The sequence below is a fragment of the Pelecanus crispus genome, unplaced genomic scaffold, assembly GCF_030463565.1.
Source record: "Pelecanus crispus isolate bPelCri1 unplaced genomic scaffold, bPelCri1.pri SCAFFOLD_294, whole genome shotgun sequence".
Lineage (NCBI taxonomy): Eukaryota > Metazoa > Chordata > Aves > Pelecaniformes > Pelecanidae > Pelecanus > Pelecanus crispus.
Window position 1 is genome coordinate 15,588 of NW_027461367.1, and position 22,059 is coordinate 37,646.

The following is a 22,059-nucleotide window of genomic DNA, read 5'->3' on the forward strand; positions in this document are numbered from 1 at the left end:
CCCACCGCTCCCATCGCTCCCATCGCTCCCATCGCTCCCACCTCTCCCATCGCTCCCACTGCTCCCACCTCTCCCATCGCTCCCATCACTCCCACCGCTCCCACCGCTCCCACCGCTCCCATCGCTCCCATCGCTCCCACCTCTCCCATCGCTCCCACCGCTCCCACCGCTCCCACCGCTCCCATCGCTCCCGTCCCTGCCTCCCCCCGTCCCCGCCGCCCCTCGCCCCCCGGCACCCGAAGTTCGGCTCCGCAGCGCTGGCCCGAGGGCCGTGGCCCAGGGCCGCTGCCGACGCGCTCCCGAGGGGCGGCAGCGCTGCCCCCGCAGCCCCAGGCTCCCGCAAAACTGCTTCTCCAAAACTCAGGGTCCCGGAAATTTGCTTTTCTAAAATTTCAGGGCCTGGAAATTCGATTTTCTAAAATTTAAGGTTCCAGAAGATTGCTTCTCTAACGTTTAGGGTTCCGGAAATTTGCTTCTCTAAAATTTGGGGCCCTGGAAATTTGCTTTTCTAAAACTCAGGGTCCCGGAAAATTCCTTTTCTAAAATTTGGGGTCCCGGCAATTTGCTCCTCTGGCACGCAGCCACTCCTGGCCCCTCCTGGAGCGCCCCAGCTCGCCGCGCTGCTTTTCCAGCAAATTCCGCGTGCCAAGCGGCTGGCGGGCGTGTGTGGGGCCTTCACGCGTGTGTGGGGCCTTCACGTGTGCGGGGCCTTCACGTGTGTGTGGGGCCTTCACGTGTGCGGGGCCTTCACGTGCGTGCGGGGCCTTCACACATGTGCGGGGCCTTCACGCGTGTGTGGGGCCTTCACGTGTGCGGGGCCTTCATGTGCGTGTGGGGCCTTCACGTGTGCGGGGCCTTCACGTGTGTGTGGGGCCTTCACGTGTGCGGGGCCTTCATGTGTGTGTGTGGCCTTCACGTGTGTGGGGCCTTCACGTGTGCGGGGCCTTCATGTGCGTGTGGGGCCTTCACGTGTGCGGGGCCTTCACGCGTGTGCGGGGCCTTCACGTGCGTGCGGGGCCTTCACGTGTGTGCGGGGCCTTCATGTGTGTGTGGGGCCTTCACGTGTGTGTGGGGCCTTCACGTGTGCGGGGCCTTCACGTGCGTGCGGGGCCTTCACGTGTGTGTGGGGCTGTCATGTGCGTGCGGGGCCTTCACGTGTGTGGGGCCTTCACGTGTGTGTGGGGCCTTCACGTGTGTGCGGGGCCTTCATGTGTGTGGGGCCTTCACGCATGTGCGGGGCCTTCACGTGTATGTGGAGCCTTCATGTGTGCGGGGCCTTCATGCGTGTGCGGGGCCTTCATGCATGTGCGGGGCCGTCATGTGCGTGTGGGGCCTTCACATGTGTGTGGGGCCTTCACGCGTGTGCGGGGCCTTCACGTGTGTGGGGCCTTCATGTGTGTGTGGGGCCTTCACGTGTATGTGGGGCCTTCACGTGTGTGCGGGGTCTTCACATGTGTATGTGGGGCCTTCAAGCGTGTGCAGGGCCTTTACGTGTGTGCGGGGCCTTCATGTGTATGTGGAGCCTTCATGTATGCGGCGCCTTCACGCGTGTGTGGCACCTTCACGTGTGTGTGGGGCCGGGCAGGTGCCCACATGTGACGTCTGTGAGCCGATCCGCATGGGGCTGCACGCGTGCGACGCCCCTGTCTGCACACGCGTGTGTGTCCGTGTCCCGTCCCCGCCACGTGTCAGCCTGGGGCACCCAGTGGTCACCCGTGGGCCCGGGGGGGCACCCAGACCCCCCCCAAATCCCTGGAGGCACCCAGACCCCCCCCCAATGCCCGGGGCGCACCCAGACCCCCCCCAAATCCCTGGAGGCACCCAGACCCCCCCCCAATGCCCGGGGCGCACCCAGACCCCCCCCAAATCCCTGGAGGCACCCAGACCCCCCCCCAATGCCCGGGGGGCACCCAGACCCCCCCCAAATCCCAGGAGGCACCCAGACCCCCCCCAATTCCCAACGGAGAAAAAGGGGTCACCCAGCCCCCCCCCGCAATGCCCAACGGGGCACCCAGACCCCCCACCCCAATTCCCAGGAGGGCACCCAGACCCCCCCCCCCCCCAATGCCCACGGGCACCCAGCCCCCCCGTTCCCAGTGGGGCACCCAGCCCCCCCCCCAAGAATAGGGGGGCACCCAGACCCCCCCAATGCCCAGGGGCACCCAGCCCCCCCGTTCCCAGGAGGCACCCAGACCCCCCTCCCCAGGAAAAGGGGGGCACCCAGAGCCCCCCCCCCCAATGCCAGGGGCACCCAGACACCCCCCCACCCACTGCCGGGGGCACGCAGCCCCCCCCGTTCCCAGGAGGCACCCAGAGCCCCCCCCCCCAATGCTGGGGGGGCACCCACCCCCCCGTCCCACGGGGCACCCAGGGGCGCAGCGCGGCGGGGGTCTCCGGCCTTTATTGGGGGCGCCCAGGGCCTGGCCCCCCCGGGTGGGGGGCGCCCATGGGTGCCGGTGGCGGGGGGGGGAGGGGGGGGGGGCGGCCAAAGCGGGGGGGGGTGGGGGGTGCCGGGCTGGAATGTGACCAAGTGCCAAAAAGTGGGGGGGTCCCGGGGGGGGTCCCCAGGACTGGGGGGGGGGGGGGGGGGGGGGGGCCCAATGGGGGTCCCCGGATTTAGGGGTGGGGGGGAGCTCAGGAAATGGTGGGGGGGGGTCCCAGGGCTTGGGGGGGGTCCCCAGAATGGGGGTGCCAGGAGTGGGGGGGGGTCCCTGGGGGGGGTCCCCAGAATGGGGGTGCCAGGAGTGGGGGGGGGGTCCCCAGAATGGGGGTGCCAGGAGTGTGGGGGGGGGTCCCTGGGGGGGGGTCCCCAGAATGGGGGTGCCAGGAGTGGGGGGGGGTCCCCAGAATGGGGGTGCCAGGAGTGGGGGGGGGGGGTCCCTGGGGGGGGTCCCCAGAATGGGGGTGCCAGGAGTGTGGGGGGGGGGGTCCCTGGGGGGGGTCCCCAGAATGGGGGGTGCCAGGAGTGGGGGGGGGGGGTCCCTGGGGGGGGGTCCCCAGAATGGGGGTGCCAGGAGTGGGGGGGGCCCCTGGGGGGGGGTCCCCAGAATGGGGGGTGCCAGGAGTGTGGGGGGGGGGTCCCTGGGGGGGGGTCCCCAGAATGGGGGTGCCAGGAGTGGGGGGGGGGGTCCCTGGGGGGTCCTCAGGGTGGGGGGGGGGTCCCTGGGGTGGGGGGGGTCCCTGGGGGGTCCCCGGGGGGGGGGGTGTGTGTGTCCCTGGGGTGTCCCCAAGGTGGGGGGGGGGTCCCTGGGGTGGGGGGGTCCCTGGGGGGTCCCCGGGGGGGGGGGGGGTGTGTCCCTGGGGTGTCCCCAAGGTGGGGGGGGGGTCCCTGGGGTGGGGGGGTCCCTGGGGGGTCCCCGGGGGGGGGGTGTGTGTGTCCCTGGGGTGTCCCCAAGGTGGGGGGGGGGTCCCTGGGGTGGGGGGGGTCCCTGGGGGGTCCCCGGGGGGGGGGGGGGTGTGTCCCTGGGGTGTCCCCAAGGTGGGGGGGGGGTCCCTGGGGTGGGGGGGTCCCTGGGGGGTCCCCAGGGTGGGCACATCCTTGGGGGGCCCAGTTTGGGGGGGTCCTTTGGGGGGGGTCCCCGGGGGGGGGGGGGCACTGGGGTGCCAGGGCTGGGGGGGGGGGGGGGGGGGGGGGCACTGGGGACCCCCCACGATGCTGGGGGTGTCCCCAGTTTGGGGGTGTCCTTTGGGTGTCCCCATACTGGGGGTGTCCCAGGGGGTGTCCCCACTTTGGGGGTGTCCCTGGGGTGTCCCCATACTGGGGGTGCCCCTTGGGTGCCCATTTTTGGGGGTGTCCTTTGGGTGCCCCCACTTCGGGGGTGTCCCCAGTTTGGGGGTGTCCTTTGGGTGTCCCCATACTGGGGGTGTCCCCGGTTCGGGGGTGTCCCCATGTGGGGGGGGTGTCCCTTGGGTGCCCATTTTGGGGGTGTCCCTGGGGGTGTCCCCATGTGTGTGGGGGTGGCCCTTGGGTGCCCACTTTAGGGGTGTCCCCACTTTGGGGGTGTCCCCGTTTCGGGGGTGTCCCTTGGGGGGGGTGTCCCTGGATGCCCACTTTGGGGGTGTCCCCAGTTTGGGGGTGTCCCCCGCTGGGGGGTGTCCCTGTTTCAGGGGTGTCCCCAGTTTGGGGCTGTCCCTTGGGTGCCCACTTTGGGGGTGTCCCCAGTTTGGGGGTGTCCCTTGGGGGGCTGTCCCTGGGTGCCCACTTTGGGGGTGTCCCCGTTTCGGGGGTGTCCCCAGTTTGGGGGTGTCCCCGTTTCGGGGGTGTCCCTGGGGGTGTCCCCAGTTTGGGGGTGTCCCTTGGGGGGGTGTCCCTTGGGTGCCCACTTTGGGGGTGTCCCTGGGGGTGTCCCCAGTTTGGGGGTGTCCCTTGGGTGCCCAGTTTGGGGGTGTCCCTTGGGGGGTGTCCCTGGGGGTGTCCCCAGTTTGGGGGTGTCCCTCGGGTGCCCAGTTTGGGGGTGTCCCCGTTTCGGGGGCCTCGGGGGGGTGTCCCTCGGGTGCCCACTTTGGGGGTGTCCCTGGGGGTGTCCCCGTTTCGGGGGTGTCCCCAGTTTGGGGGTGTCCCTCGGGTGCCCACTTTGGGGGTGTCCCTGGGGGTGTCCCCAGTTGGGGGGGTGTCCCCATTTCGGGGGTGTCCCTCGGGTGCCCACTTTGGGGGTGTCCCTGGGGGTGTCCCCGTTTCGGGGGTGTCCCCAGTTTGGGGGTGTCCCTGGGGGTGTCCCTGGGGGTGTCCCCGTTTCGGGGGTGTCCCTTGGGGGGGTGTCCCTCGGGTGCCCACTTTGGGGGTGTCCTGGGGGTGTCCCCGTTTCGGGGGTGTCCCCAGTTTGGGGGTGTCCCTGGGGGTGTCCCTGGGGGTGTCCCCCGTTTCGGGGGTGTCCCTCGGGGGGGGGGGGGCGCCCCTCAGGCAAAGGCCTGCATTTTGGGGGGCTGCTCGGGCGGCGGGGGGGGCAGCTGGGTTTGGGGGGGCCCCAGCAGGGCCGGGCTGGGCGTGGCCTCGGCCCGCTCGGGGAGGGGGCGGCCGGGGGGAGGGGCTCGCCCAGTGCTCGGGGGGCTCGGGGGAGGGGGTCAGGTAGGGGTGCTCGCAGGGCACCCCCAGGAAGGCGCCCCCCCCCCGCCGCGGGGGGCTCCTCGGCGGCCCGGCAGAGGCGGGGGGCGGCGGGGCGGGGGGGGCCCCCGTCCTGGGGGGAGGGGGGCGGGGGGCGCCCCCCGGGGCCGCGGGGCAGGAGCAGGGCGGGGCCGAAGGCGGGGGGCGGCCCCGGCGCGGGGGGGGGAGGGGCGGGGCTCCGCCACTCGAAGCCGACGCCCCCCGCGCCGAAGGGGGGGAGGGGCCCCCCCGCCCCCCGCCCGCCGCCCCCTCCCCCCCCCCCGCGGCGCCCCGAGCGCGAGGAGGGGGGGTCCCGGCGGCGGCGGGGGGGGGCGGGGGGCCGGGGCCGAACGGGGGGGGCGGCGCGGCCGAGCTCCGCGCCCCGGGCGAGCGCTGGCCCCCCGGCTTCTCGCCCCGCGCCCCGCCCCCCGCGCCCCCCCCCCCCCCCAGGCGGCGGGGCCCGGCGGCGGCGGGGGGCGGCGGGCGCGGGGCGGGGGGCGGCGGGGGGGGCGGGGGGCGGGGGGCTGCAGCAGCCGCTCGAGGTCGCGGTGCCGCCGCTCGCGGGCGATGTCCCGCGGGAGCCGCTCCAGCTGGTCCGGGATGGCGGCGCTGGCCCCGTGCGCCAGCAGCACCCCGCGCCGCCCCGCAGCCGCCCTCCGCGCGCCGCCAGGAACAGCGGGGTCTGCTCCTGGGGGGAGGGGCTGTGGGGCTGGGGGCTATGGGGCTGGGGGGCTATGGGGCTGGGGGGGCTATGGGGCTGGGAACAGCGGGGTCTGCTCCTGGGGGGAGGGGCTGTGGGGCTGGGGCTGGGGGGCTGGGGGGCTGGGGGCTATGGGGCTGGGAACAGCGGGGTCTGCTCCTGGGGGGAGGGGCTGTGGGGCTGGGGCTGGGGCTGGGGGGCTGTGGGGCTGGGGGGCTATGGGGCTGGGGGGCTGGGGGGCTGGGGGGCCGGGAACAGCGGGGTCTGCTCCTGGGGGGAAGGGCTGTGGGGCTGGGGGGCTATGGGGCTGGGGTATGGGGCTGGGGGGCTGTGGGGCCAGGAACAGCGGGGTCTGCTCCTGGGGGGAGGGGCTGTGGGGCTGGGGGGCTGGGGGGTATGGGGCTGGGGGGCTGGGGGGCCAGGAACAGCGGGGTCTGCTCCTGGGGGGAGGGGCTGTGGGGCTGGGGCTGGGGCTGGGGGCTGGGGGGCTGGGGGGCTATGGGGCTGGGGGGCTGGGGGGCTGGGGGGCCGGGAACAGCGGGGTCTGCTCCTGGGGGGAGGGGCTGTGGGGCTGGGGCTGGGGGGCTGTGGGGCTGGGGGCTGGGGGGCTATGGGGCAATGGGGCAATGGGGCCAGGAACAGCGGGGTCTGCTCCTGGGGGGAGGGGCTGTGGGGCTGGGGCTGGGGCTGGGGGCTGGGGGGCTGGGGGGCTGGGGGGCTATGGGGCTGGGGGGCTGGGGGGCCGGGAACAGCGGGGTCTGCTCCTGGGGGGAGGGGCTGTGGGGCTGGGGCTGGGGGCTGGGGGGCTGGGGGGCTGGGGGGCTGGGAACAGCGGGGTCTGCTCCTGGGGGGAGGGGCTGTGGGGCTGGGGGGCTGGGGGGTATGGGGCTGTGGGGCTGGGGGGCTGTGGGGCTGGGGCTGGGGGCTGGGGGGCTGGGGGCTGGGGGGCCGGGAACAGCGGGGTCTGCTCCTGGGGGGAGGGGCTGTGGGGCTGGGGCTGGGGGCTGGGGGGCTGGGGGGCTGGGGGGCTGGGAACAGCGGGGTCTGCTCCTGGGGGGAGGGGCTGTGGGGCTGGGGCTGGGGGGCTGGGGGGCTGGGGGGCTATGGGGCTGTGGGGCTGGGGGGCTGTGGGGCTGTGGGGCTGGGGGGTATGGGGCTGGGGGGCTATGGGGCTGGGGGGCTATGGGGCTGGGAACAGCGGGGTCTGCTCCTGGGGGGAGGGGCTGTGGGGCTGGGGGCTGGGGGGCTATGGGGCTGGGGGGCTGGGAACAGCGGGGTCTGCTCCTGGGGGGAGGGGCTGTGGGGCTGGGGGCTGGGGGGCTATGGGGCTGGGGGCTATGGGGCTGGGGGGCTATGGGGCTGGGAACAGCAGGGTCTGCTCCTGGGGGGAGGGGCTGGGGGGCTGGGGGGCAGGGGCTGTGGGGCAGGGGCTGGGGGGCTGTGGGGCTGTGGGGCCAGGAACAGCAGGGTCTGCTCCTGGGGGGGCAGGGGCTATGGGGCAGGGGCTATGGGGCAGAGGGGCAGGGGGCAATGGGGCAGCTCCTGGGGGCAGGGGGGAGGGGGCAGCTCCTGGGGCCAATGGGGCAGTGGGGTCAGTGGGGCAGTGGGGTCAATGGGGCAGTGGGGGCAGGGGGGGCAGTGGGGGCAGGGGGGTCAGTGGGGCAGGGGGGGCAGTGGGGGCAGGGGGGTCAATGGGGCAGTGGGGGCAGTGGGGCAGTGGGGCAGCTCCTGGGGGCAGGGGGCAATGGGGCAGTGGGGGCAGTGGGGCAGGGGGGTCAATGGGGCAGTGGGGTCAGTGGGGCAGTGGGGTCAATGGGGCAGTGGGGGCAGGGGGGGCAGTGGGGGCAGGGGGGTCAATGGGGCAGTGGGGGCAGTGGGGCAGTGGGGCAGCTCCTGGGGGCAGGGGGCAATGGGGCAGTGGGGGCAGTGGGGCAGGGGGGTCAATGGGGCAGTGGGGCAGTGGGGCAGCTCCTGGGGGCAGGGGGCAATGGGGCAGTGGGGGTCCCTGTCAGGGGGGTGTCAGGGGGGTCCCAGCTGGGGGGAGTCGGGGGCTCCCTGTCAGGGGGTCCCAGCTGGGGGCTCAGGGTGGCGGGGGGTCCCAGGTGGGGGTGCTGGGGGTCCCAGGTGGGGGGTGCCGGGGGGTCCCAGGTTGGGGGTCCCAGTTGGGGGGTGCTGGGGGTCCCAGGTGGGGGGTGTTGGGGGTCCCGGGGGGGTGCCGGGGGGTCCCAGGTGGGGGTGCCGGGGGGTCCCAGGTGGGGGTGTTGGGGGTCCCGGGGGGGTGCCGGGGGGGTCCCAGGTGGGGGTGTTGGGGGGTCCCAGTTGGGGGGTGCCGGGGGTCCCGGGGGAGTGTTGGGGGTCCCGGGGGGGTGCCGGGGGGGTCCCAGGTGGGGGTGTTGGGGGTCCCAGGTGGGGGTGTTGGGGGTCCCGGGGGGGTGTTGGGGGGTCCCAGGTGGGGGTGCTGGGGGGGTCCCAGGTGGGGGTGCCGGGGGGTCCCAGTTGGGGGGTGCCGGGGGGTCCCGGGGGGGGGTGTTGGGGGTCCCGGGGGGGGTGTTGGGGGTCCCGGGGGGGTGTTGGGGGTCCCGCCCCACCTTGCTGTCCTGCATGTCCTTGTTGGCCCCGTTCTTCAGCAGCGCCAGCGTCGCCTCCATGTTGTTGACGGCGGCGGCCCAGTGCAGGGCGGACTTCCCTGGGGGGGGGGGGGGGGCGGTGTGGGGTGAGACCCTGCCCCCCAGCACCCCTCCCCCCACCGAAAACAGCCCCCCAGCACCCCCTGACCTGGGGGGGGGGGTGTCTCCCGCCCCACAGCACCCATCAGCTTGGGGGGTTCCACGACCCTCCCCATGCCCTCAGATGCCCCCCACCCCCCCAAGGCCCCCCCCAGCCCCCTGGTTTTTGGGGGGTGCCCCACACCGGTCTCGTCGACGGCGTTGACGTCGGCGTGGCAGGCGATGAGCTCCTCCACCATCCCCTCCACCGCCAGCCGGGCCGCCAGCATGAGGGCGGTGGAGCCGTCGGCCATGCGGGCGTCCAGGTCCGTGGAGCGGTGACGGATCAGGATCTGTGGGGCAGGGCGGGGGGCACAACCCGGGTGGGGGGGGGGGGGTGGGGCGCCGCCCCACGGCCATGGGGCCTGCCCCGTGGCAGCGCCCCGCGCCCCACGGCCGCTTCTGGCGTTCCCCGACGTCGCGCCCCTGCCCCATGGCCGCGGAGGAAGCCCCGTGGCTGTGCCCCACGGCTGCACCCTGTGCCCCACGGCCGTGCCAGCTGCCCCATGGCAGCATCCCACGCCCAATGGCTGCTTCTGGTGCTCCGTGACATCACCCTCTGCCCCACGGCCAAGCTGGGCACGCCATGGCCGTGGAGGGAGCCCCGTAGCTGTGCCCCACGGCAGCACCCTGCGCCCCATGGCGGTGGCCGGGTGCCCCATGGCGGTGCCCCATGGCCGTTTCTGGCGTTCTGGCGTGATGTCACGCCCCTGCCCCATGGCCGTGGAGGAAGCCCCATGGCAGTGCCCCACGGCAGCACCCTCTACTCCACACCCATGTTGGGTGCCCCATGGCCACACCGGGCGCACCATGGCAGCACCCTCTACACCATGGCCATGTTGGGTGCCCCATGGTCATGTTGGGTGCCCCATGGCCATGTTGGGTGCCCCATGCCCGTGTTGGGTGCCCCATGGCCATGTTGGGTGCCCCATGGTCATGTTGGGTGCCCCATGGCCACACCGGGCGCACCATGGCAGCACCCTCTACACCATGGCCATGTTGGGTGCCCCATGGTCATGTTGGGTGCCCCATGGCCATGTTGGGTGCCCCATGGCCACACCGGGCACACCATGGCAGCACCCTCTACACCATGCCTGTGTTGGGTGCCCCATGGTCATGTTGGGTGCCCCATGGTCATGTTGGGTGCCCCATGGCCATGTTGGGTGCCCCATGGCCACACCGGGTGCACCATGGCAGCACCCTCTACACCATGGTCATGTTGGGTGCCCCATGGTCATGTTGGGTGCCCCATACCCATGTTGGGTGCCCCATGGTCATGTTGGGTGCCCCATACCCATGTTGGGTGCCCCATGCCCGTGTTGGGTGCCCCATGGTCATGTTGGGTGCCCCATGCCCGTGTTGGGTGCCCCATGGCCATGTTGGGTGCCCCATGGCCATGTTGGGTGCCCCATGCCCGTGTTGGGTGCCCCATGGCCACACCGGGCGCACCATGGCAGCACCCTCTACACCATGGCCATGTTGGGTACCCCATGGCCGTGTTGGGTGCCCCATACCCATGTTGGGTGCCCCATGCCCGTGTTGGGTGCCCCATGGCCACACCGGGCCCACCATGGCAGTACCCTCTACACCATGATCATGTTGGGTGCCCCATGACAGCACCCTTCACCCCATGCCCATGCTGGGTGCCCCCGGCCACGCTGGGTGCCCTACAGCAGCACCCTCTTACGCCATGACCATGTTGGGTGCCCCATGGCCATGCTGGTCACCCCACAACCATGCTGGGCACCCCACAGCAGCACCCTCTTATGCCATGATCATTTTGGGTCCCCCATGACCACACCGGCTGCCCCACGGCAGCACCCTGTACCCCATGGGCATGTTGGGTGCCCCATGGCCGTGTTGGGTGCCCCATGGCCATGTTGGGTGCCCCATGGCCGTGTTGGGTGCCCCATGGTCATGTTGGGTGCCCCATACCCATGTTGGGTGCACCATGGCCATGTTGGGTGCCCCATGGTCATGTTGGGTGCCCCATGGCCGTGTTGGGTGCCCCATGCCCGTGCTGGGTGCCCCATACCCATGTTGGGTGCCCCATGGCTATGTTGGGTGCCCCATGGTCATGTTGGGTGCCCCATGGCCGTGTTGGGTGCCCCATGGCCACACCGGGCGCACCATGGCAGCACCCTCTACACCATGATCATGTTGGGTGCCCCATGGCAGCACCCTTCACCCCATGCCCATGCTGGGTGCCCCTGGCCACGCTGGGTGCCCCATGGCAGCACCCTCTACACCATGGCCATGTTGGGTGCCCCATGGCCATGTTGGGTGCCCCATACCCATGTTGGGTGCCCCATGGCCATGTTGGGTGCCCCATGGTCATGTTGGGTGCCCCATGCCCGTGTTGGGTGCCCCATGGCCATGTTGGGTGCCCCATGGCCACACCGGGCGCACCATGGCAGCACCCTCTACACCATGGTCATGTTTGGTGCCCCATGGCCATGTTGGGTGCCCCATACCCATGTTGGGTGCCCCATGGCCATGTTGGGTGCCCCATGCCCATGCTGGGTGCCCCATGGCCGTGTTGGGTGCCCCATGGCCATGTTGGGTGCCCCATGCCCGTGCTGGGTGCCCCATGGCCATGTTGGGTGCCCCATACCCATGTTGGGTGCCCCATGGCCATGTTGGGTGCCCCATGGCCACACCGGGCGCACCATGGCAGCACCCTCTACACCATGATCATGTTGGGTGCCCCATGGCAGCACCCTTCACCCCATGCCCATGCTGGGTGCCCCTGGCCACGCTGGGTGCCCCATGGCAGCACCCTCTACACCATGGCCATGTTGGGTGCCCCATGCCCATGCTGGGTGCCCCCGGCCACGCTGGGTGCCCTACAGCAGCACCCTCTTACGCCATGACCATGTTGGGTGCCCCATGGCCATGCTGGTCACCCCACAACCATGCTGGGCACCCCACAGCAGCACCCTCTTATGCCATGATCATTTTGGGTCCCCCATGACCACACCGGCTGCTCCACAGCAGCACCCTGTACCCCATGATCATGTTGGGTGCTCCATGACCATGTTGGGTGCCCCATGACCATGTTGGGTGCCCCACGGCAGCACCCTGTACCCCATGATCATGTTGGGTGCCCCATGACCATGTTGGGTGCCCCATGATCATGTTGGGTGCCCCACGGCAGCACCCTGTACCCCATGATCATGTTGGGTGCCCCATGACCATGTTGGGTGCCCCATGATCATGTTGGGTGCCCCACGGCAGCACCCTGTACCCCATGATCATGTTGGGTGCCCCATGACCATGTTGGGTGCCCCATGACCATGTTGGGTGCCCCACGGCAGCACCCTGTACCCCATGATCATGTTGGGTGCTCCATGACCATGTTGGGTGCCCCATGATCATGTTGGGTGCCCCACGGCAGCACCCTGTACCCCATGATCATGTTGGGTGCCCCATGACCGTGTTGGGTGCCATGGCCATGCCGGTCACCCCACGGCCACGCCAGGTGCCCCATGCCCACGCCGGGCGCCCCACGGCCGGGCCGGGTGCCCTCACCTGGAAGACGCCCTGGGCGTCGGCGGTGACGGCGGCGTGCAGGGGCGTGCGCCCCGTGTTGTCCTGGGCGTTGGTGTCGGCGCCGGCGTCCAGCAGGCGCTTGGCGGCGTCGGCGCGGGCGTAGCGGGCGGCCAGGTGCAGGGCGGTCTCGCCCGTTCGGTCCGTCTGGGCGCCCAGGCTGGCGCCCTGGCCGATGAGGTCGCCGATGATGCCGGCCGAGCCGTCGTCACCCTCCTCGTCCTCAGCCACCTCGGCTTCCGGGCCCCCCCCGCAGAAGGAGGCCAGCATCAGTGGCGTGAAGCCATCTGTGGGGCGGGGCGGGGGGGGGGGGGGCGTCAGCAGGTGCCCCGGGGGGCTCCTGCCCCACATCACCCACCGGGGGTGGGGCCTTGAGGACCCTCCCCATGCCCGTGGTGCCCTCCACGGCCCCAGCGGCCTCCGTGCTCCGGATTCGTCCGTCCTGGCCCCACGCTGACCCCCGTGCCCACTGTCTGCCCCATAGCGTCCCCGCACCAGCCCTACAAGGTCCATGGTGGTTCCCCGTGCCCCACGTCCATCCTGCCTGCCCCATGGTGACCCCCATGTCCTTGGTGAGCCCCCATGCCCCACATCCACCTTACCTGGCCCCACGGCGACCCCCCATAGGTCACCTCCATCCTACAAGGTCCCACAGTGCCCCCCTCCCCATAGGTCACGTCCACCCTACCTGGCCCCACAGTGCCCCCCCATGCCCCACATCCACCCTCCCTGGCCCCATAGTGCCCCCCATGCCCCACATCCGCCCTCCCTGGCCCCATAGTGCCCCCCATGCCCCACATCCGCCCTCCCTGGCCCCACAGTGCCCCCCATGCCCCACATCCACCCTACCTGGCCCCACAGTGCCCCCCGTGCCCCACATCCACCCCACCTGGCCCCACAGTGCCCCCCCTGTGCCCCACATCCACCCCACCTGGCCCCATAGTGCCCCCCATGCCCCACATCCACCCTCCCTGGCCCCATAGTGCCCCCCCTGTGCCCCACATCCACCCTCCCTGGCCCCATAGTGCCCCCCCTGTGCCCCACATCCACCCTACCTGGCCCCACAGTGCCCCCCATGCCCCACATCCACCCTCCCTGGCCCCATAGTGCCCCCCATGCCCCACATCCGCCCTCCCTGGCCCCACAGTGCCCCCCATGCCCCACATCCACCCTACCTGGCCCCACAGTGCCCCCCGTGCCCCACATCCACCCCACCTGGCCCCACAGTGCCCCCCCTGTGCCCCACATCCACCCCACCTGGCCCCATAGTGCCCCCCATGCCCCACATCCACCCTCCCTGGCCCCATAGTGCCCCCCATGCCCCACATCCACCCTCCCTGGCCCCACAGTGCCCCCCGTGCCCCACATCCACCCTCCCTGGCCCCATAGTGCCCCCCATGCCCCACATCCGCCCTCCCTGGCCCCACAGTGCCCCCCCTGTGCCCCACATCCACCCTCCCTGGCCCCATAGTGCCCCCCCTGTGCCCCACATCCACCCTCCCTGGCCCCACGGTGCCCCCCGTGCCCCACATCCGCCCTCCCTGGCCCCACGGTGGCCCCCCCATGCCAATGGTGGTCCCCCATGGCAAGTCCCTCCCACCTGCCCCACAGCCATGGCCCCCCCATGGCCACGCCGCCCCCCAAGCGCCCTCGCGCCCCACGGAGCCCGGGACCCTCCGGACCCCCTGCGGCCCCACCTGGGCCGCGAACGTTGACGTCCACGCCGTCGGCGTCGCCGTCGCCCTGGGGCGGGGTCAGGGCCGTGGCGGGGGGCACGCGGATGTCGGCCGCGACCAGGTGGTGCTGGGTCCACCGCCGGCAGTCAACGGGGTCCTGGGGGGCCGCGCCCACCGCCTCCGCCTGCCCGGGCACCCGGCCAGTGGGTGCTGGGACCCCCACCCATGAGGGTGCTGGGACCCCCACCCATGAGGGTGCTGGGACCCCCACCCGTGACCGTGGTGGGGTATGGGGGTGCTGGGACCCCCACCCATGAGGGTGCTGGGACCCCCACCCGTGACCGTGTTGGGGTATGGGGGTGCTGGGACCCCCACCCATGAGGGTGCTGGGACCCCCGCCCACCAGGGTGCTGGGACCCCCACCCATGAGGGTGCTGGGACCCCCACCCGTGACCGTGGTGGGGTATGGGGGTGCTGGGACCCCCACCCATGAGGGTGCTGGGACCCCCACCCGTGACCGTGTTGGGGTATGGGGGTGCTGGGACCCCCCACCCATGAGGGTGCTGGGACCCCCCGCCCACCAGGGTGCTGGGACCCCCACCCATGAGGGTGCTGGGACCCCCACCCGTGACCGTGTTGGGGTATGGGGGTGCTGGGACCCCCACCCACCAGGGTGCTGGAACCCCCACCCGTGATGGTGTTGGGGCATGGGGGTGCTGGGACCCCCGCCCATGAGGGTGTTTGGGTGGGGGGGTGCTGGTACCCCTGCCCATGAGGGTGCTGGGACCCCCACCCATGACGGTGTTGGGGTATGGGGGTGCTGGGACCCCCCCCCACCCATGAGGGTGCTGGGGACCCCCACCCATGAGGGTCCCAGAGCAGGGGGGCTGCCGCCCCTGGGGGTGCCGGTGCCAGGACCCCCCACCCCCCGCACCGGTGCCTGGATATGGGGGTACCGGGACCCCCCCATCCCCGAAGGTGCCTGGGCTGGGGTTACAGGGCCCCCCCTGCCCCCCAAGTGCCCCCCCTGCCCCCCAAGTGCCCCTCAGTGCCCCCCCGCCCCCCAAGTGCCCCCCAGTGCCCTCCCAGTGCCCCCCTGCCCCCCAAGTGCCCCCCCAGTGCCCCCCTGCCCCCCTAGTGCCCTCCCAGTGCCCCCCCAGTGCCCCCCTGCCCCCCAAGTGCCCCCCCATTGCTCTCCCAGTGCCCCCCTGCCCCCCAAGTGCCCCCCCAGTGCCCTCCCAGTGCCCCCTGCCCCCCAAGTGCCCCCCCATTGCTCTCCCAGTGCCCCCCTGCCCCCCAAGTGCCCCTCAGTGCCCCCCCGCCCCCCAAGTGCCTCCCAGTGCCCCCCCAGTGCCCCCCTGCCCCCCAAGTGCCCCCCCAGTGGCCTCCCAGTGCCCCCCCAGTGCCCCCTGCCCCCCAAGTGCCCCCCCATTGCTCTCCCAGTGCCCCCCTGCCCCCCAAGTGCCCCTCAGTGCCCCCCCGCCCCCCAAGTGCCTCCCAGTGCCCCCCCAGTGCCCCCCTGCCCCCCAAGTGCCCCCCCAGTGCCCTCCCAGTGCCCCCCCAGTGCCCCCTGCCCCCCAAGTGCCCCCCCATTGCTCTCCCAGTGCCCCCCTGCCCCCCAAGTGCCCTCAGTGCCCCCCCGCCCCCCAAGTGCCTCCCAGTGCCCCCCCAGTGCCCCCCTGCCCCCCAAGTGCCCCCCCAGTGCCCTCCCAGTGCCCCCCCAGTGCCCCCTGCCCCCCAAGTGCCCCCCCATTGCTCTCCCAGTGCCCCCCTGCCCCCCAAGTGCCCCTCAGTGCCCCCCCGCCCCCCAAGTGCCTCCCAGTGCCCCCCCAGTGCCCCCCCAGTGCCCTCCCAGTGCCCCCCCAGTGCCCCCCAAGTGCCCCCCCAGTGCCCTCCCAGTGCCCCCCCAGTGCCCCCTGCCCCCAAGTGCCCCCCAGTGCCCCCCCTGCCCCCCAAGTGCCCCCCCAGTGCCCCCCTGCCCCCCAAGTGCCCCCCCAGTGCCCTCCCAGTGCCCCCCTGCCCCCCAAGTGCCCCCCCAGTGCCCTCCCAGCCTCCCAGTGCCCAGTGCCCCCCCAGTGCCCCCCCAGTGCCCCCCTGCCCCCCAAGTGCCCCCCAGTGCCCTCCCAGTGCACCCCTGCCCCCCCCAGTGCCCCCCTGCCCCCCAAGTGCCCCCCCAGTGCCCTCCCAGTGCCCCCCCTGCCCCCAAGTGCCCCCCAGTGCCCCCCCAGTGCCCCCCCAGTGCCCCCCTGCCCCCCAGTGCCCCCCTGCCCCCCAAGTGCCCCCCCAGTGCCCCCCCAGTGCCCCCCCGTGCCCCCCAAGTACCTTGAGCCGCTTGGCCTCGGGGCAGCCGCCCCCCAGCCACTCCTCCGAGGGTTCACCCATCAGGGTCCCCCCCTTCCCCATGGTCCTGGGGGGCGCGGGTGTGAGCTGGGCGCCCCCCACCCTACTTATGGGGGGGGCAGGGACAGGGCCCCCCCCACCCTCAGGGAGAGCTGGGACCCCCCTAGTGCCCCCCCCCCCCCCCCCCCCGCGGTTGCACTGGGACCCCCCCCATCACCCCCCAGTTGCACTGGGACCCCCCCCCCCGAGCCCCCCCAGTTCCACCGCCCCCCCCCCCCAGTGCCCCCCCCAGTTGCACTGGGACCCCCCCCAGAGCCCCCCCCAGTTCCACCACACCCCCACCCCATCACCCTCCCAGTTCCATGGGCCCCCCACCCAGTGACCCCCCAGTTCCACCAGCCCCCCCCCCCTCACCCCCCGCTAGTTCCACTGGGACCCCCCCCATCACCCCCCCAGTTCCACTGCCCCCCCCCCCCAGAGCCCCCCCAGTTGCACTGGGACCCCCCAGTGCCTCCCCAGTTACCCCGCCCCCCCCCCAAGCCCCCCCAGTTGCACTGGCCCCCCCGAGCCCCCCCCAGTTGGACCCCACCAGAGCCCCCCCAGTTCCCCCGGCCCCCCCCCCAGAGCCCCCCCAGTTGCACTGGGACCCCCCAGAGCCCCCCCAGTTACCCCGGCCCCCCCCAGAGCCCACCCCAGTTGGACCCCCCCTGAGCCCCAGAGCCCCCCAGTTGCCCTGGCCCCCCCCAGAGCCCCCCCAGATGCACTGGGACCCCCCGGAGCCCCCCAGTCCCTCCGCCCCCCCCCCCGAGCCCCCCAGTTGGACCCCCACCAGAACCCCAGAGCCCCCCCAGTTCCCCCGGCCCCCCCCAGAGCCCCCCAGTTGCCCTGGCCCCCCCAGAGCCCCCCCCACTTGGACCCCCCAGCCCCCCCAGAGCCCCCCAGTTCCCCCGGCCCCCCCAGAGCCCCCCCGAGCCCCCCCAGTTCCCCCGAGCCCCCCCCAGAGCCCCCCAGTTGCCCTGGGACCCCCCCCAGACCCCCCCCCCACTTGGACCCCCCCAGCTCCCCCCGAGCCCCCCCAGTTCCCCCGGCCCCCCCCAGACCCCCCCCCCACTTGGACCCCCCCAGCCCCCCCAGAGCCCCCCAGTTCCCCCGGCCCCCCCAGAGCCCCCCGAGCCCCCCCAGTTCCCCCGAGCCCCCCCCAGAGCCCCCCAGTTGCCCTGGGACCCCCCAGACCCCCCCCCCACTTGGACCCCCCAGCCCCCCCAGAGCCCCCCAGTTCCCCCGGCCCCCCCAGAGCCCCCCCCGAGCACCCCCAGTTCCCCCGGCCCCCCCCCAGAGCCCCCCAGTTGCCCTGGGACCCCCCAGAGCCCCCCCAGTTGCCCTGGCCCCCCCCCAGAGCCCCCCCCACTTGGACCCCCCAGCCCCCCCCGAGCCCCCCCAGTTCCCCCGGCCCCCCCCAGAGCCCCCCAGTTGCCCTGGCCCCCCCCCCCCGAGCCCCCCCCACTTGGACCCCCCAGCCCCCCCAGAGCCCCCCCAGTTCCCCCGGTCCCCCCCAGAGCCCCCCCAGTTGCCCTGGCCCCCCCCCCAGAGCCCCCCCAGTTGCCCTGGGACCCCCCAGACCCCCCCCCCCACTTGGAGCCCCCCAGCTCCCCCCGAGCCCCCCCAGTTGCCCTGGCCCCCCCCCAGAGCCCCCCAGTTGCCCTGGGACACCCCAGAGCCCCCCCCACTTGGACCCCCCAGCCCCCCCAGAGCCCCCCCAGTTCCCCCGGTCCCCCCCAGAGCCCCCCAGTTGCCCTGGCCCCCCCCCCAGAGCCCCCCCACTTGGACCCCCCCCAGCCCCCCAAGAGCCCCCCAGTTCCCCAGAGCCCCCCAGTTGCCCTGGCCCCCCCCAGAGCCCCCCCAGTTGCCCTGGCCCCCCCCCCCAGAGCCCCCAGTTGCCCTGGGACCCCCCAGAGCCCCCCCCACTTGGACCCCCCCCAGCCCCCCAAGAGCCCCCCCAGTTCCCCCGAGTCCCCCCCAGAGCCCCCCCAGTTGCCCTGGCCCCCCCCCCAGAGCCCCCCCAGTTCCCCCGAGCCCCCCCCCAGAGCCCCCCAGTTTGCCCTGGGACCCCCCAGAGCCCCCCCCCACTTGGACCCCCCCAGCCCCCCCCAGAGCCCCCCAGTTCCCCCGGCCCCCCCAGTTCCCCCGGTCCCCCCCAGAGCCCCCCCAGTTGCCCTGGCCCCCCCCCCAGAGCCCCCCAGTTGCCCTGGGACCCCCCCAGAGCCCCCCCCACTTGGACCCCCCCAGCCACCCCAGAGCCCCCCAGTTCCCCCGAGTCCCCCCAGTTCCCCCGGTCCCCCCCAGAGCCCCCCCAGTTGCCCTGGCCCCCCCCCCAGAGCCCCCCCACTTGGACCCCCCCCAGCCCCCCAAGAGCCCCCCAGTTCCCCAGAGCCCCCCAGTTGCCCTGGCCCCCCCCCAGAGCCCCCCCAGTTGCCCTGGCCCCCCCCCCCCCAGAGCCCCCCAGTTGCCCTGGGACCCCCCAGAGCCCCCCCCACTTGGACCCCCCCCAGCCCCCCAAGAGCCCCCCAGTTCCCCCGAGTCCCCCCAGTTCCCCCGGTCCCCCCAGAGCCCCCCCAGTTGCCCTGGCCCCCCCCCCCAGAGCCCCCCAGTTGCCCTGGGACCCCCCAGAGCCCCCCCCACTTGGACCCCCCCAGCCACCTCAGAGCCCCCCAGTTCCCCCCGAGTCCCCCCAGTTCCCCCGGTCCCCCCCCAGAGCCCCCCCAGTTGCCCTGGCCCCCCCCCCAGAGCCCCCCACTTGGACCCCCCCCCAGCCCCCCAAGAGCCCCCCAGTTCCCCAGAGCCCCCCAGTTGCCCTGGCCCCCCCCAGAGCCCCCCCCAGTTGCCCTGGCCCCCCCCCCCCAGAGCCCCCCAGTTGCCCTGGGACCCCCCCAGAGCCCCCCCCACTTGGACCCCCCCCAGCCCCCCAAGAGCCCCCCAGTTCCCCCGAGTCCCCCCAGTTCCCCCGGTCCCCCCCAGAGCCCCCCCAGTTGCCCTGGCCCCCCCCCCAGAGCCCCCCCAGTTGCCCTGGCCCCCCCCCCCAGAGCCCCCCAGTTGCCCTGGGACCCCCCAGAGCCCCCCCAGTTGCCCTGGGACCCCCCAGAGCCCCCCCCACTTGGACCCCCCCAGCCCCCCCAGAGCCCCCCAGTTCCCCCGGCCCCCCCGGAGCCCCCCGGCCCCCACCTCATGCCCAGGGCGTCCTGCCCCACGGGCTCCCGCCGGCCCCTGTTGCCGCCCTTGGCCAGGCTGAAGCCCTCGGGCACCCAGAGGGTGCCCTGCTCGCGCCGCCGCCGGGCCACCAGCACCCCCAGCACCGCGATGGCCAGCAGCAAGACGCCCCCCACCACCGCCAGCGGCAGCAGCCGCACCGCGGCCGGCTCCTCGGGCAGCTTGTCACCTGCGGGTGGGCGATGGCACCGTGGGCACCCAGCACATCTGGGGCACCGTGGGGTGATGGCAACATGGGCACCCCAGCACATCTGGGGCATCAGGGCGATGGCACCGTGGGCACCCAGCACATCTGGGGCATCGTGGTGATGGCACCGTGGGGCACCCAGCACATCTGGGGCATCAGGGTGATGGCACCGTGGGCACCCAGCACATCTGGGGCATCAGGGTGATGGCACTGTGGGCACCCAGCACATCTGGGACACCATCGTGGTGATGGCACCGTGGGCACCCAGCACATCTGGGGCACCGCAGGGCGATGGCACCGTGGGCACCCAGCACATCTGGGGACACCATCGTGGTGATGGCACCGTGGGCACCCAGCACATCTGGGGCACCGCAGGGCGATGGCACCGTGGGCACCCAACACATCTGGGGCATCAGGGCGATGGCACCGTGGGCACCCAGCACATCTGGGGCATCAGGGCGATGGCACCGTGGGGCACCCAGCACATCTGGGGCATCAGGGCGATGGCACCGTGGGCACCCAACACATCTGGGGCATCAGGGCGATGGCACCGTGGGCACCCAGCACATCTGGGGCACCGCGGGGCGACGGCACCGTGGGCACCCAGCACATCTGGGGCACCGTGGGGTGATGGCAACCGTGGGCAACCAGCACATCTGGGGCACCGTGGGGCGATGGCACCGTGGGCAACCAGCACATCTGGGGCATCAGGGCGATGGCACCGTGGGCACCCAGCACATCTGGGACATCAGGGTGATGGCACCGTGGGCACCCAGCACATCTGGGGCATCAGGGCGATGGCACCGTGGGCACCCAACACATCTGGGGCATCAGGGCGATGGCACCGTGGGCACCCAGCACATCTGGGGCACCGCGGGGCGACGGCACTGTGGGCACCCAGCACATCTGGGGCACCGCGGGGTGATGGCAACATGGGCACCCAGCACATCTGGGGCATCAGGGCGATGGCACCGTGGGCACCCAGCACATCTGGGGCATCAGGGTGATGGCACCGTGGGCACCCAGCACATCTGGGGCACCGTGGGGTGATGGCACCGTGGGCACCCAGCACATCTGGGACACCATCACGGTGCTACCCCCGTGGGGGCACCACGCATGCTGGGGACACCCCGTGTGGAGGGGACACGCCCACCACCGGGACCCCCTCCACACCAGGGACACGTCACACGTCACACGCCAGGGACACGGTCACCCCCTCCCTAAGCTGGGGCCACGCCACACGTGGCGGGACCCCACCGTCGCCGGACCCCCCCAGCCCCACCCCAGGACCCCCCGGCCCTCGCAGGCACCACCGGGGCCACCGCCCCCACGCCGGGGTGGGGTCCCCAGGGGCCACCGCAGGTCCCTCACCCCGCACGGCCTTGATGGGGTAGGGGAACTGGAGGCGCTCCAGGGCGGAGAGGGCGGCCAGGTAGTCGGCGGCGCTGCGGGTGTCGGGGAAGCATTTGTCGGACGCCTGCGCGCACAGGCGGTTGTCGATCTCCAGCGTCACCACCGAGCTGCGGGGGGCACGGCGGGGGGTGGGGGGGGTGTGTCAGAGGGACGCGGGGGGACCCACGGCTCCGTGGCGCCCGGAAATCGTGGCACTCGTGGGCCCGTGGCTCAAGACACGCAGCGCCCACGGGCCCGTGGGTCATGGCACCCAGCACCCATGGCCTCACAACCCATGGCACGCATGTCGCCATGACCCATGGCACCCACGGCCCCCATGGCCCCATAACCCATGGCACCCATGGCACCCATGGCCCCATGACCCATGGCACCCATGGCACCCAGCACCCGTGGCACCCATGGCCCCATAACCCATGACCCATGACACCCATGGCCCCATGACCCATGGCCCCATGGCACCCATGGCCCCATGACCCAAGATACCCAGCACCCATGGCCCCAGGGGTCATGGCACCCAGCACCCATGGCCTCACAACCCATGGCACGCGTGTCCCCATAACCCATGGCACCCATGGCCCCATGGCCCCATAACCCATGACCCATGGCACCCATGACCCATGGCACCCATGGCCCCATGGCCCCATGGCCCCATAACCCATGGCCCCATGACCCATGGCACCCATGGCACCCATGACCCATGGCACCCATGGCACCCATGACCCAAGATACCCAGCGCCCATGGGCCCAGGGGTCATGGCACCCAGCACCCATGGCCTCACAACCCATGGCACGCGTGTCGCCATGACCCATGGCACCCATGGCCCCATGGCCCCATAACCCATGACCCATGGCCCCATGACCCATGGCACCCATGGCACCCATGACCCATGGCACCCATGGCACCCATGACCCATGGCACCCATGGCCCCATAACCCATGACCTATGGCACCCATGGCCCCAGGGGTCATGACCCATGGCACCCATGGCCCCATGACCCAAGATACCCAGCACCCATGGCACCCATGACCCATGGCACCTATGGCCCCATAACCCATGACCCATGGCACCCATGGCCCCATGACCC

General features: G+C 73.2%; 1 protein-coding gene across 1 annotated transcript; it reads right to left on the reverse strand.

Annotated features, from left to right (window-relative positions):
• Window positions 1–4,896: 4,896 nt before the first annotated feature.
• On the reverse strand, window positions 4,897–21,325 carry LOC142596969 (neurogenic locus notch homolog protein 3-like). The gene is given in 11 exon segments (XM_075727412.1): window positions 4,897–5,047; window positions 5,606–5,712; window positions 5,715–5,768; window positions 8,369–8,466; window positions 8,691–8,838; window positions 12,077–12,381; window positions 13,792–13,954; window positions 16,093–16,177; window positions 19,330–19,543; window positions 20,933–21,081; window positions 21,225–21,325. Coding segments are annotated over 11 exon segments (1,575 nt in total).
• Between the last annotated feature and the right edge of the window lie 734 nt (window positions 21,326–22,059).